This window comes from Heterodontus francisci, chromosome 27 (genome assembly GCF_036365525.1).
Source record: "Heterodontus francisci isolate sHetFra1 chromosome 27, sHetFra1.hap1, whole genome shotgun sequence".
Classification (NCBI taxonomy): domain Eukaryota; kingdom Metazoa; phylum Chordata; class Chondrichthyes; order Heterodontiformes; family Heterodontidae; genus Heterodontus; species Heterodontus francisci.
The window spans coordinates 21,496,598-21,513,134 of NC_090397.1; the positions used below are offsets into that span (position 1 = coordinate 21,496,598).

Genomic DNA, 16,537 nt, shown 5'->3' on the forward strand with positions numbered 1-16,537 from the left:
AAAAGAGGAAAGCCCTACAGCCTCTCCTCACTGACCATAACAATACTTACTCAAGCCAAATGTAAGCGGGAGAGAAGGAGGACCAACAGCAGGCCCATTTTTCAAGTAGACCACAACCTGGTAATATGCCCCAGGCATCAGATTTTCAATGATGTTACTGCTCAGATTTACCTGATAAAACAAAGCGATTAATGTAAGTAATGTCTATTTTTCTATTTTGAGATATACAGAAACACATTTGCTAATTTCCTCAATCCTAACCCCTCCAAAATAATTACTGTCCAGTCACTGCTCAGATATCATGTATCTTTCCTTTGTATACATCACAGAACTATAGTCAGATTGTGTTTATTTTATTCATGCAGATCGATTCATTTACAGTGCATTAGTATTTAATCTTGTAGTATATTTATATGTGTATAGAAGGATAAAAATATATATATACACGCACACATATATACACTAGTCAGTACTGGAAATCCCATTGTTAGTTCCCTTTCTGTATTGGAAACTGCATTATTATATTCCAACTCAGTGCCATTTGTCATTAGCACATGAGCTCAGAGGACTTCTTTCCATCATTCAAATTACACAAGTCTATTTTCAAACAGCACCTTGAAAAATGATTTTGGCAAATGTCTGGATATTGTAAATTAGAATTATAAGAAACACACTGAAAACAATGAACATTGCTTTGCGCATAATATTAAATGGCATGTATCCATTAGTGCTTAGTCAGTGAACCAGTGAATAGATTAAAGTCTAATGCAGAGATCAATTATTTGATCTGACTGGAAGTACTGTGGGAAAAGCAGGAACATATATTTAGTAGCAACACTTGATCCCCGTGTTATATGGCTAATGATTTATTTTACAGGTAAGCAATGAGCTTTTTAATGATGCAGCACATTAATGTGACTGTGCAAAAATATACTTTATAAAGCAGTAGCCAGTAAGACATATGTAGTCTACAATAGGTAATTCTGCTTACACCACCAGATGCAAGCAAAAAATAAACATAATGGAGCAATCGTCATTTCATTCATTATTTAATGCAAAGCCCCGAATTTATTTCTCTAGTTTTGAGCATGAAGGATTTGCACTCGTGGATAGTAACAGTGCTGCAGTAGGGAGATCAGGTACTCCTATCATTCAATGCCTTTAAAGGTATAATGCTGAGCATGCAGGAGAAATATATTCCCAAAGCCAACAAGCTTTTAGACTCAACAAATATGACCCTAAATAGAGCAGTAAACAAATGTAAAAAAAAAATAAAGAGAAAACATGTGTGTACAAATCCTTCAAAGAGAAAGCAGAAGAGAGCCACTGGGATGAATAAAAATATTCCAGAATCATGTTAAAAAGATGATCAGAGATGCAAAGAGAGGAAAAAAGCACCGCAACTAAGGCTAAACATAGAATCATAGAATGGTTACAGCACAGAAAGGGAACATCCAGCCCATTGTGTCAATGCCGATTCTCCGTAAGTGCTACTCAGCTAGTCCCATTTTTCGGCCATTTCCCCATAGCCCTGCAAATCTTTTCACTTTTGAAAGCCACAATTGAATCTGCCTCCACCACACTCTCAGGTAGTGCATTCCAGATCCTAACCACTCGCTGTGTAAAGAAGTTTTTCCTCATGTTGTCTCTGGTTCTTTTGCCAATCACCTTAAATCGGTGTCCTCTGGTTCTCGATCTTCAGCCAATAGGAACAGTTCTACACTGTCCAGACCCCTCATGATTCTGAACACCTTTATCAAATCTCCTCTCAACCTTCTCTTCTCTAAAGAGAACAGTCTCAGCTTCACCAATCTACCCTTGTAACTGAAGGTTCTCATCCCTGGAACCATTCTCGTGAATCTTTTCTGCACCCTCTCCAATGACTTCACGTCCTTGCGAACGTGTAGTGCCCAGAATTGGACACAATACTCCAGCTGAGGCTGAACCAGTGTTTTATAAAGATTCACCATAACTTTGTTGCTTTTGTACTCTATGGCTCTATTTATAAAGCCCAGGATCTCATATGCCTTATTAACCACTTTGTCAACCTGCTTTGCTACCTTCAATGATTTGTGCATAGATACCCCCAGGTCCCTCTGCTCCTGCACCCCCTTTAGAATTGTATCCTTTATTTTATATTGCCTCTCCTTGTTCTTCCTACCAAAATGTATCACCTCACACTTCTCTGAGTTAAATTTCATCTGCTATCTCCCCCCATTCCATCTGCCTGTCTATGTCCTCTTGAGGTCTATCACTATCATCCTCACAGTTCACAATACTGCCAAGTTTTGTGTCATCTGTAGATTTTGAAATTGTGCCCTGAACACCCAAGTCCAGGTCATTAATATTGTTATGTCTTCTGGTTCCCATAAGTTAGAAATAATCACACTTTAGGCTTAAAAATACTGGAGCTCTTTTTTTATTTCATTCAGCTTCCATGCTGCCTGGAAAGGACTCACTAGAGCAGCGTTGTGTTACGCGTCACATGACTCCAGTGCGGCAGTGAAATGTGGCCCCTGGAACACACTTATACATGACAGTTAGTTTCTAGCTAATTAGTTCCAAGCTCTTTACAACTATTATAATATATAGCAAATATAGATCAAGAAAAGCAGTGGTCCTAATACTGACCTCTGGGGAACCCCACTATATATCTTCCTCCAGTCCGAAAAACAAGCATTCACCACTACTCTCTGTTTCCTATTTCATATCCATGCCACCACAGTCCATTTATTCCATGGGCTTCAACTTTTATGTTATGTGGTATTTTGTGCCTGTTATGTGGCATTTTATAAAATGCCTTTTGGAAGTCCATGTATATAACATCAATCACATTACCCTCATCAAACGTCTCTGTTACTTCATTGAAAAACTCAATCAAATTAGTTAAACACTATTTGTCCTTAACAAATCTGTGCTGGCTTTCCTTAATTAATCCATATTTGTCCAAGTGACTGTTAATTTTGTTCTGGATTATTGTTTCTCAAAGCTTTCCCACTACTGAGGTTAAACTGACTGGCCTGTTGATGCTGGGTTTATCATTAAGCACCCCTTTTAGAACACAGGTGTAACATTTGTAATTCTCCAGTCCTCTGGCACCACCCCTGTATCTAAAGAGGATTCAAAGAATATGGCCAGTGACTCTGCAATTTCCACCCTTACTTCCCTCAGTATCCTCGAATGGATCTGATCTGGTCCTGGTGACGTATCAACTTAAGTACAGCCAGCCTTTCTAATACCTCCTCTTTATCAATTTTTAGCCCATCCAGGGTCTCAACTCAACTTTTTCACTATGATTTTGGCAGCATCTTCTTCCTTGCATTACAGTAAAACACTATTTCATTACCATTATATCAAGAGAACAGTCAGAGACAACATGCAAAGAATAAAAGATGCATAGTAAATAAATAGTAATTGAATCCTTGAAGGTTGCTCACAGAGAAATGAAATCCCCTCCTCTCCTCCAGATAGAGTGATGAGCTGAAAGTCAGAAGGTATATCCGAAATTTTGGAGACTGTCTAAGACTTTTAAAAAAGGACAACTTAAAAGTAGTTTTACCACAACAACTTGCAGCACACACTTTTTTTAATACATTGATTATTTATTGCTAATTTTGCCTTCATTCATCGCCCTCTCCATTCATAAGCTGCTGTTAAGTTGTCAAAGAATTTTCTATTTCCTCTTCACATGGCACAGTGAACAGTGTGAGCAGGAGCTGGGTCCTGACACCAGGAGAGAAGACTGGCCTATTTTTAGGGCTGGACTACTGTTGGGGAACACATTCAGCCCAAATCTCAGTCTTCATGACTAAAAGCCATGTACAACTGTACGTTTACATGGGATTTGTGGGACTATCCCTGAACTCTGACCTGGGCAATCTTTTTCATATAGTTGAATTCCATGTAAAGCATATCATAAACCTGTTTTCACCCATCTGACTGGTCCCAGTGAATCATATAACTGCTAATACATTAATAGTCATATGGTTACCAGGACTCACTCAGGACCAGTCCAGTACATATATGCAATTATTTTCAGCATAGATTTATAAACCAGATTCCACAAAGCCCAGTACATTACTGCACCAACCATGTTGTGGAGTGGTAAGCTCTTGGCCAGAAGTCTTGATCTCAGTTGAAAAGATGCAAAATATAAATGTAACATCTTGTCACAGAGAAGAGGAAGGAAAGGGCAAATTGGAGGGAAAAATTAGGGTACACACACATTTTAGTGAACACAGAGCGATATTGGAAGAATCCTGAGAATATCTTTACCACTTGCATCCATAATGAGGAAATGAGATATCGTGCATGGAAAACTAAAAGCGAGCAGATACAGAATCCAAAATTCTTTAGTCAATAAGCATTTTCACGCATAAAATTTCATTTTATTTAATGTACTTTCTGTAGTTAACACAAGTCAATACCTTGGAGCAATAAAGGGATTCAATTCTTCGGCCCTCTAATTGCTTTTGACAAGACAGCGACACGACCGACACAATACTGTCATAGTTATTTTCTTGCGAGTGGGTCCAGGACACGAGTGCGCTGATAGAATTCAGCACCTTCACGGCAACGTTCTGAGGGCTTTCAGTGACCTCCTTAAACCAATTCCCAGAAGGACCTACCAAAAAAAAAAAATTAAGTCAAATATTCTTCCAAGAAAAACAATTCAGCTTTTGACTTGAGGAGAACATAGCCGAAGGATCTCCTTCTATGCCATAAATGCTCTATGTTTCTATAACGGTGAATCAAATGTTTGGGCAGAATTGAACCAGCCTGAAAGTCACAAGCATAACTGGCAAATAAAAAAGCAAATAAACTTAAATTTCTATAGTACCTTAGTACGTCCTCTGGATACTCAAAAACATATTCAAATGAATTACTTTAAAGTGCAGTCAGTGTTACGTAGGCAAATACGGCAGACAATTTGCACGCAGTAAATGTACAACTAAATAATCTGTTTTTGGTGATTTTGGTTCAGACACCAAAACACACCAAACACCTCTTTTTCCATCCACTCGAGCATGCACATAAGGCCTTGGTTTAAGATCACAATGAAAGACCAGACCACTGACAATGCAGCACCCTCTGTAGTGCCCTGAAGTGTCATCTCAGATTATGTGCTCAAGTGGTAATTGGTCTTGAACCCACAACCCAAGCTGTTGCTGATACCAAGCGGACATTACAAAAATATGACCAGTGTATGAATATTTTCACTTCTAAAAACCTGTCACGGAGTCTCAAACCCACGAAAATGAGATAAAGCATAGGTGAAAGAAAGAGGGATAGCAATCGAGAAGAAAATGTAAGATAAATGGAAAAAGAAAGGGGAAGAAACAAAAAGAGAAAGGGAAGGAGAAAAAAAGAGCAAAAGTAAAAAGCTGGCAAGTGAGAACAGATTTTTTTTTGCAAGACAGGAATTCAAAAGAAAATTTGGGCTTCCCTATATTGTGGTGGCATCATTGAAAAATTAGACTGCTGACCTGCCAGATCCTCATATGATGTCGTGTTTCCATATTGCAAAATTCAATTTAAAGGAAAAGGATATGGTTTTAAGACAACCAACAGATGGTTGAGGTTACAGTAACTGAGTGTTCCATTACTTAATGTTTTCCTATTCATCTCTTCTCTCCTACTTCTCTCAATCAAAAACCTACAAATTCAATGCTGACTCATTTAATGAAAATCAACAGTTCAAGCTGTTTGAGCATTCCTATTGTACTTATAATTAGTAGGTCTTACTCGTCGAGAAAACACCCCATCAGCCCCCACACTTAGGGTTGAATGAGTAGACTGTTACACATGGGTGGAGGTTGTAATTAGGCTTCATGGGCCTCAGTAGCTTTAAAGCAGCTGCCCACTCTTTCAATTCCAGCCAGGAGAATCATCATCAGGAAAAGGTCCCACTTTCCCATAGGAATGCAAGGTCATACTCAAAGGATCATTTTTACAAGCTGCAGGTCTCTGTGACAAAATCAAAGGAAATGAGACTCACGTTGGCTGAAGAAGTATTTCCTTTAAGAAACATAGATAAAGGGCTAAGGCCTACAATGTCAGACACCAAATTTTATTATAAAAAAGGGAAAGGAGGCAAAGTAAGACATCATTGTTAGGCACAGCCAAGCTTGGTTATTGTAACCTCAACGATCTGTTTCGGCTCGAGGAGCTTTTGGTTGTACACGCCAGTTAGGTCGGAAAAATGGGGCTATTCTACCTTGTGATGTTGGGCACCTATACTAGCAGGATGGGGAGGCTGTCCTCACTGAATCTTATAAGGACAAGTTCTTCATCTCCATTTGCAACTGTTCACTATGTGTTGGAAATGAGCAGAGGGAGCGAGGGGCCTGCATGCCTCTGGGTGAGCCAGAAGCATTTAAAGGGCTGCTGTTTGCCATTAAAGGGGAAGCTCAGTATCTTGGCATTATTCTGAAGTGTAGTAACTGGGAGGAGATATATGCAACCTGCGCTAAATTTCCTCACTGTCCATTCATCCTCAAAAAGAGTCACATGCAAGTTTATTGGGCAAGTTCATTTGTATATGAAGTGCAGCAAATTCTGGTTTAATCATATTCTGAAAGTGCAGTAAACAGTTTAGGCCCCAGAAAATTTCAGGGCAGCAGTGGCACAGCCTCTGTAAGGCCTGCAGTCTTCATTAAAGCACTTGGGGATTGCAAGGGATTGCTGCAGATATTCATTCCTCGACACCATTGCATTTTATGAACTTGATATCTCTCATCCTCATCTTAAGTGCCTCTTGCCAGAGCCAGTATCTTGCTGGTGGAGGAGGCAGGGGGCTGAAAACCTGCAAGCCCTCCTGGAAGAGGTGTACAACAGGAGACACTGACTGATGGACTTCTGGGTTTTCCAGGCAGCAAGCCATCCAGGGAGATGAGCCATGGCCTCCTAGGCAGAGGTGGGCCTGGCACTTTAGCAACTCCCTCACACCGAGGACTGCACAAAAATGGCTTAACCAGAGCAGACAAGGTCAGGTCCAAAGTGCACTGTTCCTTTCTTCATTGCTCACCCTAACTGCTTCGTAGTTGATGTTGCACCGATCCCCTGTGGCACCCTGAAAGGATCTGGTATAAAGAGAGTTCAGGGCAGTGGTCACTTTCATAGCAACAAACAGAGCCTGTTCTGACAGTGCAGCGAGGCTGAAGATCTTTCTGAAGAAGGTTGCACAGAAGTGCAATGGCCGCCTTGGACAATCACACACTTGGGTTATTGAGCTCCTCTGAGAAGTCCTTGAAAAACCTCTGCTGCCTGTCACATCCTGTGGAGGGTACCATTTTGGTGGGCAGCTCTCTTCTGCCATGCTGCCTTATTCTCCTATCCAATCCATGCGCTGTTGTTCCTCCTCCTCCATAAGGATGGTATAGAGGGTTCTGCCTATGCTGAATGCCACACCATCTCCAGAGCCAGAGTATGGGGGGAGCTGGGGGCAGAGGGTTGAGAAATGGAGTCAGGTGAGACTGTAGTAAGTGCAAAACTTGACTTTTGGTGAGCAAGACTGATCATTTCTTGAAGGTGCTGCTGTAGGAGGTGCCACGGCATTGGCATCAGAAGTGCCAAGATAAGTGTATCAATCTTTGTAGACATGGTTACTTTTCATCCGGAGGAGGTGTAGCCCCAATGTAAAGGCTGCTCACCAACATCCCAAGGAAGTTAGCCTTTTCACCATATTCATTACACAAAGTGGCGGGTACACTTAATATGGGGAACACCTTGGACAGTGCAGTTCGACGTTCAGTGTGAAATGAGTACTGCCACTAGAAACACCATGCTCGCCAATTTGCAAAGTCCTGACCCTGGAAAGATGTGGCCAAGCATAAAGGATCTTGTTCGGGTTGACCAGATCTCTGCTAACATCTTCCTAAACATGTAAGTGTGAGCAAGAGTGCTAAAGAATGAAAGAAAAATAAAGCACAAGGGAGGTGTACTAAACTTTGTCTTATGTACACTGATTGATCGCATTAAGTCCTTCGGTACACACTTACTGGAGTTTAACAGCCAGGGAAACTGGGAAAAGCCATGAGGCAGATAGTCTCCACTTTACAACTGTTGCGTGCAGATTACTAGCCAGCCATTCTGAAGAAGGGTCACTGACCTGAAACGTTAACACTGCTTCTCTCTCCACAGATGCTGCCAGACCTGCTGAGTGTTTCGAGCATTTCTTGTTTCTATTTCAGATTTCCAGCATCTGCAGTGTTTTGCTTTTACTAGCCATCCACCTGGGGTGCCCAGCACTAGGGTCATGGCAGGAGAAGGGGGTTGGTGTGACACTTTTCTCCTTGTTTATCTGTACATCCTCTCCAGGCCCCTCAAAGGTTTGATAAGGTTCCATTGAGCAGGCAGGTGCTGGCAATTACTTCTTTGTCAAACATGGCTCTGACTGTTGGTGCATTATCTCATGACACCGTACCCAGAGGTTACGACCACGTGGTGTGACGTGGGTGGTTCTCACTGTTTAACTGCCCATCTGACCGCATCAAGTGTATTTGTTTTGGAGTTTAGCCCTTTGGTCTTTTATTTTTCAAATAAACAGACAGCGACTGGTTTTCTTGTACGTTTTAAAAAACAGAAAAATCAATTGTTTATTGATCAATACGCCTTATCCCGAAATTGTCACAACCGAGTCTACTCACACATTTGCTCACATGCACACACAAGAAACAGATAGAGAAGGAAAAAAGGAAGGTGGCTTTTAGCAGGGGGGGGGGGAAGGTTACGATAAATCTGTTGAATTCTCTAGGAAATCAAGTACAAATGTCTTGTAAATGCAGGTCCTTTGGTATTGAGAAGAGCAAACAACCATTTAAGTCATTGTGGGATCTGAAATGTATTGTTCCCTCATGAACTGCTCCATTTCAACCAATTCATGCAGCACTGGGGGAACAAGGAAAGGAATTCCCATCTACCCAATCCTCTGGGCTACAACTTGTTCTGCGGCAATAAATTCCAATACTGCAGGAACGTTTTGCATAGCAAACTGAAGGCTTCAGTAAATTGGCAAAAATACAAAAAGGGAGCAAAAAAATTACACAATAATGTCAATAGCAAGTAAGTAAATGTTTACTGCCAAAATGTTCCAAAATATTAGACTTCAACTTTATCTGAAAGACCAATGCTTTTCTTCAACAAATATTCCAAAGCAGGTTTCATCTATTTAACAACAATGTTCCCATTTTATATGGGGCTGAAGCCTTAGAAGAAATTGTAAAATTATGTACAGCACCAGAGATTGATATATTTAAATGAGCCTTATGTCTGCCTTCACCCTGTCCGAAAATTGCATCACACAAAATTGGGAATGTTACAATTGGGTTGGTAAGGTCAAAAGTCTGACTTTCCACCGCCTGTGGCGTAGGGACTCCTCATTCTTTTTTTTAAATTCATTCATGGGATTTGGGCGTCGCTGGCCAGGCCAGCATTTATTGCCCATCCCTAATTGCCCTTGAGAAGGTGGTGGTGAGCTGCCTTCCTAGCAGGATTCCTAGCCTCTGACCTGCTTTTGTAGCCACGGTATTTATACGGCTACTTCAGTTCAGTTTCTGGTCAATGGTAGTCCCTCGGATGTTGATAGTGGGGGATTCAGCGATGGTAATGTCATTGAATGTCAAGGGGAGATGGTTAGATTCTCTCTTGTTGGAGATGGTCATTGCCTGGCACTTGTGTGGCGCGAATGTTACTTGCCACTTATCAGCCCAAGCCTTGCTCCATTTCTATACGGACTGCTTCGGTATCTGAGGAGTCACGAATGGTGCTGTCATCAGTGAACATCCCCACTTCTGACCTTATGATTGAAGGAAGATCATTGATGAAGCAGCTGAAGATGGTTGGGCCTAGGACACTACCCTGAGGAACTCCTGCAGTGATGTCCTGGAGATCAGATTAATGACCTCCAACAACCACAACCATCTTCCTTTGCGCTTGGTATGACTCCAGCCAGCGGAGGGTTTTCCTCCTGATTCCCATTGACCTCAGCTTTGCTAGGGCTCCTTGATGCCATACTCGGTCAAATGCTGCCTTGATGTCAAGCGCAGTCACTCTCACCTCACCAGTTCAGCTCTTTTGTCCATGTTTGAACCAAGGCTGTAATGAGGTCAGGAACTTAGTGGCCCTGGCGGAACCCAAACTGACTGTCACTGAGCAGGTTATTGCTAAGCAAGTGCCGCTTGATGGCACTGTTGATGACACCTTCCATCACTTTACTAATGATTGAGAGTAGGCTGATGGGGTGGTAATTGGCTGGGTAGGACTTGTCCTGCTTTTTTTGTACAGGACATACCTGGGCAATTTTCCACATTGCAGTGTAGATGCCAGTGTTATAGCTGTACTGGAACAGATTGGCTAGGGGCGCAGCAAGTTCTGGAGCACAGGTCTTCAGTACTATTGCCGGAATATTGTCAGGGCCCATAGCCTTTGCAGTATCCAGTGCCTTCAGTCGTTTCTTGATATCACACGGAGTGAATCGAATTCGCTGGAGTCTGGCATCTGTGATGCTGGGGACTTCAGGAGGAGGCCAAGATGGATAATCAACTCGGCACTTCTGGCTGAAGATTGTTGCAAATGCTTCAGCCTTATCTTTCACACTGATGTGCTGGGAACCCCATCATTGAGGATGGGGTTATTTGTGGAGCCACCTCCTCCAGTTAGTTGTTTAATTGTCTACCACCATTCACGGCTGGATGTGGCAGGACTGCAGAGCTTAGATCTGATCCGTTGGTTATGGGATCACTTAGCTCTGTATATTTCATGCTGCTTACGCAGTTTGGCACACAGATAGTCCTGTGTTGTGGCTTCACCAGGTTGACACCTCATTTTGAGGTATGCCTGGTGCTGCTCCTGGCATGCCCTCCTGCACTCTTCATTGAACCAGGATTGGTCACCTGGCTTGATGGTAATGGTAGAGTGGGGGATATGCCGGGTCATGAGGTTACAGATTGTGGTTGAGTACAATTCTGCTGCTGCTGATGGCCCACAGTGCCTCATGGATGACCAGTTTTGCATTGCTAGATCTGTTCAAAAGCTATCCCATTCAGCATGGTGATAATGCCACACAACACAATGGTGGGTATCCTCAATGTGAAGGCGGGACTTCGTCTCCACAAGGACTGTGTGGAGGTCACTCCTACCAATACTGTCATGGACGGATGCATCTGTGGCAGGCAGATTGGTGAGGACGAGGTCAAGTATGTCTTCCTCTCTTGTTGGTTCCCTCACCACCTGTCACATACCCAGTCTAGCAGATATGTCCTTTAGGACTCGGCCAGCTCGGTCAGTAGTGGTGCTACCGAGCCACTCTTGGTGATGGACATTGAATTCCCCCTACATTCTGTGCCCTCGCCACCCTCAGTGCTTCCTCCAAGTGCTGTTCAACATGGAAGAGTGCTGACTCATCAGCTGAGGGAGGGTAGTAGGTGGTAATCAGCAGGAGGTTTCCTTGTCCATGTTTGATCTGATGCCATGAGACTTCATGGGGTCCGGAGTCGATGTTGAGGACTCCTAGGGCAACTCCCGACTATATACCACTGTACCACTACCTCTGGTGGGTCTATCCTGCCAGTGGGACAGGACATACCTGGGGATGGTGATGGCAGTGTCTGGGACATTGTCTGTCAGGTATGATTCCGTGAGTATGACTATGTCAGGCTGTTTCTTGACTGGTCTGTGGGACAGCTCTCTCAAATTTGGCACAAGCCCCCACATGTTAGTAAGGAGGACTTTGCAGGGTCGACAGGGCAGGGCTTGCCATTGTCGTTTCCGGTGCCGAAGTCGATGCCGGGTGGTCCGTCTGGTTTCATTCCTTTTTATTGACTTCGTAGCGGTTAGATACAACTGAGTGGCTTGCTAGGCCATTTCAGAGGGCATATAAGAGTTAACCACATTGCAGTGGGTCTGAAGTCACATCTAGGCCAGACCAGGTAAGGACAGCAGATTTCCTTCCCTAAAGGACATTAGTGAACCAGATGGGTTTTTAGAACAATCAACAATGGTTTCGTGGCCATCATTAGACTAGCTTTTTTTTAAATTCCAGATTTATTAATTGAATTAAAATTTCATCTTCTGCTATGGTGGGTTCTGAACCCATGTCCTCAGAGAAATACCCTGGGTCTCTGGGCTGCTAATCCAGTGACAATACCACTATGCCACTGCCTCCCCATTGTTTTCTTCATTGTCCTAATCATCTACAAACCATGGCAAAATTCCAGTGGCCATGTCCAAGAACATGTTCCAACCCCTTTCTGAGCTGCTTTAATGAGATATTTTTAAACCAACAAACTTATTGCTTTCCTGCCACAAGTAATGTCAAATGGTTCTGATGGAAACCAGATGTGCGGCTTTTAAACAAAAAAAAAGAAATGGCTCAGTGTGTCTTCTATCCACATAAAATTCATGGATACATTTTACAGAAGTTATAAAATGATTTTCTGAAGGTCAGCACCACTGTATGGGGAACAATAATTATATCATCTTGTTGCTAGCTCTCACATTTTCTACATCTGATTGATTTTAAAAGGCTGAGTCAAAGACCGGGCAGCAGATAAAACCTGACTGTTAGTCCTAGGAACCTGTGTTTTGGCAGTGGTTTAGAGGGTTATCTATATTGCCTGATGCTCCAGGGGACAGGAATGTACCACGTGCTTTGAGATTGGTTGCTCGGCACGTAATAGATATGCCTCTGTTTCTGGCAAACTAATTGGATGTGGGGGCTGTAGTGATGAAGTGTTTTGAAATTGCAGTTGCATTGTGTACTTTGGAGTCTGCTATAGAACACACAAGAACACAGAAACACAGATTGTTAACATTTTTCGAAACAAAACATTGAAACATGCTATGTCTCTTACCTACTAAGGGGAGGGATGTAGTTCTGTCATGTGTTGACATTGCAATTGCATTTTACATTGTGTACTCTAGAGGCTGCTGTAGAACACATATGCTAGCAAAGAGAAAGTGAAACTCAGACAAAATAAATGGAGAAGCCTTTATGTTCAGCTGCTGTAGTCTTTGTCTCTCTGTCTTTGCTTCATATCCTGCACCAAACTCAGCTAAGCCTCACTCAAGTCCGAGGACATGACAATGGCAGTTGTACATGTTCAATTTTTTGTGGTCTTGTGTTGGAGCAATTTCAGTGGAGACTTTTTTCTACTGGCCTAGTAGAATTGTAACAAATTTCAACTCGAGAAAGGGACCTTGAAATTGAATTTGCCTGCTACAGCCATCTCATTCACCCCACGCAACAATATACTCACTTAGGTAAAAGGTCAATGCTTTCTTGGATGAGCTCTCTCTAGTTTGACAGATTCCAAAGGAGCTGACTGTTGTTACATTTACATCGTACTTCCCTGACTCTCGCAGTTCCGTCTCGAACACATAGCTGTTATTTTCGACTGTATAAACGTCAGCAGAGTTTCCTGCAGGAGAACGAGTAATATTGAAATGTGCTTCGATGTGCAAAATGCTGAATCTTTTGAAACTGTTTACAATGCATCTTTGGTGCAGTACTCTGCAGTGATTAAGCATATGGGATGTGTTCATTTTAGTTCTATCCTGAAGAAGCTGTACAATTTCTGATGAGTGGGGAGAACTTCAGTATCCTAAGGTTTTTGCTTTCTCAAGAGATTGTGGAGGAAGAAACACATTTAACGTCAGATAATGAACAATTTTTCTTAAAATTTTTTTTTTTTCTCAGGCCAGATGCTGGTGATAAAATACAATAATTATGATTCTAATTCACTGCGACTTTTAAGCGCTTTATTGAAAAAAATTTATTTTGAAGGTGCCTCTGCTGTTTTCTTTTGAAGGGAGTGGCAGGGTTCTTTTGGACATCTGTGGCTACTTTCCTGGATGCAAATTTTATTAAGTATATTTTCTTTCCTGGAATACAGTTAAGAAAATACACAGTCTGACTGTAGCCTGACACCTGGCACATGGCTCCTACAGTACTAATTCCATAGAAGCCTCACTCGTTAAAAAGACCAGGGCTACGATGTTATAGCCCCATTTCATTAATCAACCTATTGTAAAGAAAGAACTTGCATTCATATGGCACCTTTCAGAACATCAAAGCACTTTACAGCCAATTAAGTACTTTTGAAGTGTAGTCACTGTTGTAATGTAGGAAACATAGCAGCCAATTTGTGCACAGCAAGCTCCCGCAAGCAGCACTGACCAGATAATTTGTTTGTTAGTGATGTTGGTTGATGGATAAATATGGGCCAGAATTCTGGGGAGAACTCCCTTGCCCTTCTTTGAAATAGTACCCTAGGATCTTTTACATCCACCCGAGAAGGCAGATGAGGCCGTGGTTTAATGTCTCATCTGAAAGACAGCACCTCCAATGGTGCAGCACTTCCTCAATATCAGCCTGGATTATGTGCCTATGTCTCTAGAGTGGGGCTTGAACCCATGACCTTCTGGTTTAAAGACCAGTGTGCTACTCACTGAGCCACAATAATGAATAAGATCACACAATCCAATATATGTGGTATTTTACAGTAGGGGTATAGGTAGCTTGGCTTACCTTCCCTTTGGATGTAAATGTTGAAGCTGTCATAAGCTGTAAATGGCTTTGGAGGGAACCACTCGAGCACAAGCCAAACAGTCTCCGGATTGGTGGCAGAGTGTGCAGGCTCTGTGGTTGTGTAAACAATATTTTGCGTATCTTCTTCAGTGGCATTCACTATATCTAAATAATCGCTTCCACTTGCTGAAATCTCTTTACTGTCTGGTTGGAACTCCAACGCCCAGTTAGCGATCATTCTCTCGTCATCTTCATTGGTCAATTTATAATCTCCCCAACCGACTGACTCATTTGCTGCAAGATCATTGACCTCAGTACCAATCACGTTATTTCCCTCATTCACAGTTTTGTTAGTGTTGAGTAAAAACTGTTCATGACCAGCATGAATTTCACCAGCAGATTGACTTCTTCTGTATACAATTTTCATCGACACATTGCTTGGGGAGTAGGGAACTGTCAAGGGAAAACAAAGAGATTTTCTTATCGATGAGGTATTAAATAAAGTCAGGCTGACTGAAATTTTTTTATTCTACGTTTTTGAAAGAGTTTTGTACACTATACTTCAATGTTGAATTCAGCCACCCAGCAACAAAAGAGTTTTCAAAACCCGCCTGAAAGGATATGTACTTTTTCTGCACACGTGATGCACATTGTTTTGTTATTGTTGACGCACTGCATTATTTTGAGAATTTACGGCTCCCAGGTTAGACTTTCACATGACTGGAGCTCATGTCGAGAATTTAGTTGAAAGGTCAATGCACCAGATTTGTACCCCTCACGACATCCATTTTAACAGCAAATCGTGCTGACCTCAAATCTGTGCCTGAACTCTTATGAGCTGTTCTTGTTCATGAAGCTCTGTGCCAGGAAAGGTTGCTGTAAAATTTACACAGAGTTAATTATGCAAAGTTGGGTCCCACAGTGATTTGCTTTGGGACTGCTGTTGTTTACAATATTTGTGAGTAATATGAAACATGAGTTTCTGTAGTAGGAGATCAATAAATTTTAACGATGGCTCTGAGGGGAGGTAACAAGTAGAAAAGTGATTATTTATATTTGATAAGACTTTTTGTTAAGATGCATTGAGATTACTGATGGATTTTGATGTGGAATAATTTTCATCGCTGAATCCCCCACCATCAACATCCTGGGGGGGATACCATTGACCAGAAACTTAACTGGACTAGCCATATAAATGTTATGGCTACAAGAGCAAGTCAGAGGCTGGGAATTCTGCAGTGAATAACTCACCTCCTGACTCCCCAAAGCCTTTCCACCATCTACAAGGCACAAGTCAGGAGTGTGGTGGAATACGCTCCACTTGCCTGGATGAGTGCAGTTCCAACAACACTCAAGAAGCTCGACACCCTCCACGACAAAGCAGCGCGCTTGATCGGCAACCTATCCACCATCTTAACCATTCACCCCCTCCAACACCAGCGCACAGGCAGTAGTGTGTACCATCTACACGATGCACTGCAGCAGCTTGCCAATGCTCCTTCACAAGCCCTTCCAAACCCATGACATCTACCACCTAAAAGGACAAGGACAGCAGACACATGGGAACACCATCACCTGCAAGTTACCCTATACGCCACACACCATCCTGACTTGGAAATATATCGCTGTTCCTTCACTGTTATTGGGTCAGAATCTTGGAATGCCCTCCCTAACAGCACTGTGGATGAACCTACACGACACGGACTGAAGTGGTTCAAAGCTCACCAACACCTGCTCAATGAAAATTAGGGATTGGCAATTGCTGACCTTGCCAGCAATGCTGACATCCTATGAACGAATAACAAATAGTAGGCTAATGGATATTGGAACAGGTAACAGTAAACGGGAAAGAGTCCTATTGTATGTAGGTCAATGGAATTGTGGAATTAGGCAAGCCTAATCTCACTGGGATCCACACTTAAAAAGGAGGACATAGCTAGAATTTCACCATTGGCAGAAGCCAAAAAGAGTAGATTTTGAAAGTAACTATTGATCATATTCAGAAAGCAT

At 42.3% G+C, this 16,537-nt stretch overlaps 1 protein-coding gene across 5 annotated transcripts in view; it reads right to left on the reverse strand.

Moving 5' to 3' along the window:
• Positions 1–16,537, reverse strand: part of ptpro (protein tyrosine phosphatase receptor type O) — a 178,655-nt gene that overhangs the window by 68,307 nt on the left and 93,811 nt on the right. For 4 of the 5 annotated variants that reach the window (XM_068058984.1, XM_068058985.1, XM_068058986.1 and 1 more), the window contains 4 exons: positions 14,528–14,980; positions 13,257–13,418; positions 4,428–4,624; positions 51–171 (listed from right to left, as the gene is read on the reverse strand). In XM_068058984.1, coding sequence (XP_067915085.1) covers positions 51–171; positions 4,428–4,624; positions 13,257–13,418; positions 14,528–14,980 — 933 coding nt within the window. Of the gene's footprint in view, positions 1–50; positions 172–4,427; positions 4,625–8,110; positions 8,378–13,256; positions 13,419–14,527; positions 14,981–16,537 lie in introns of those variants that run through there. The other variant, XM_068058988.1, reaches the window with a different exon arrangement.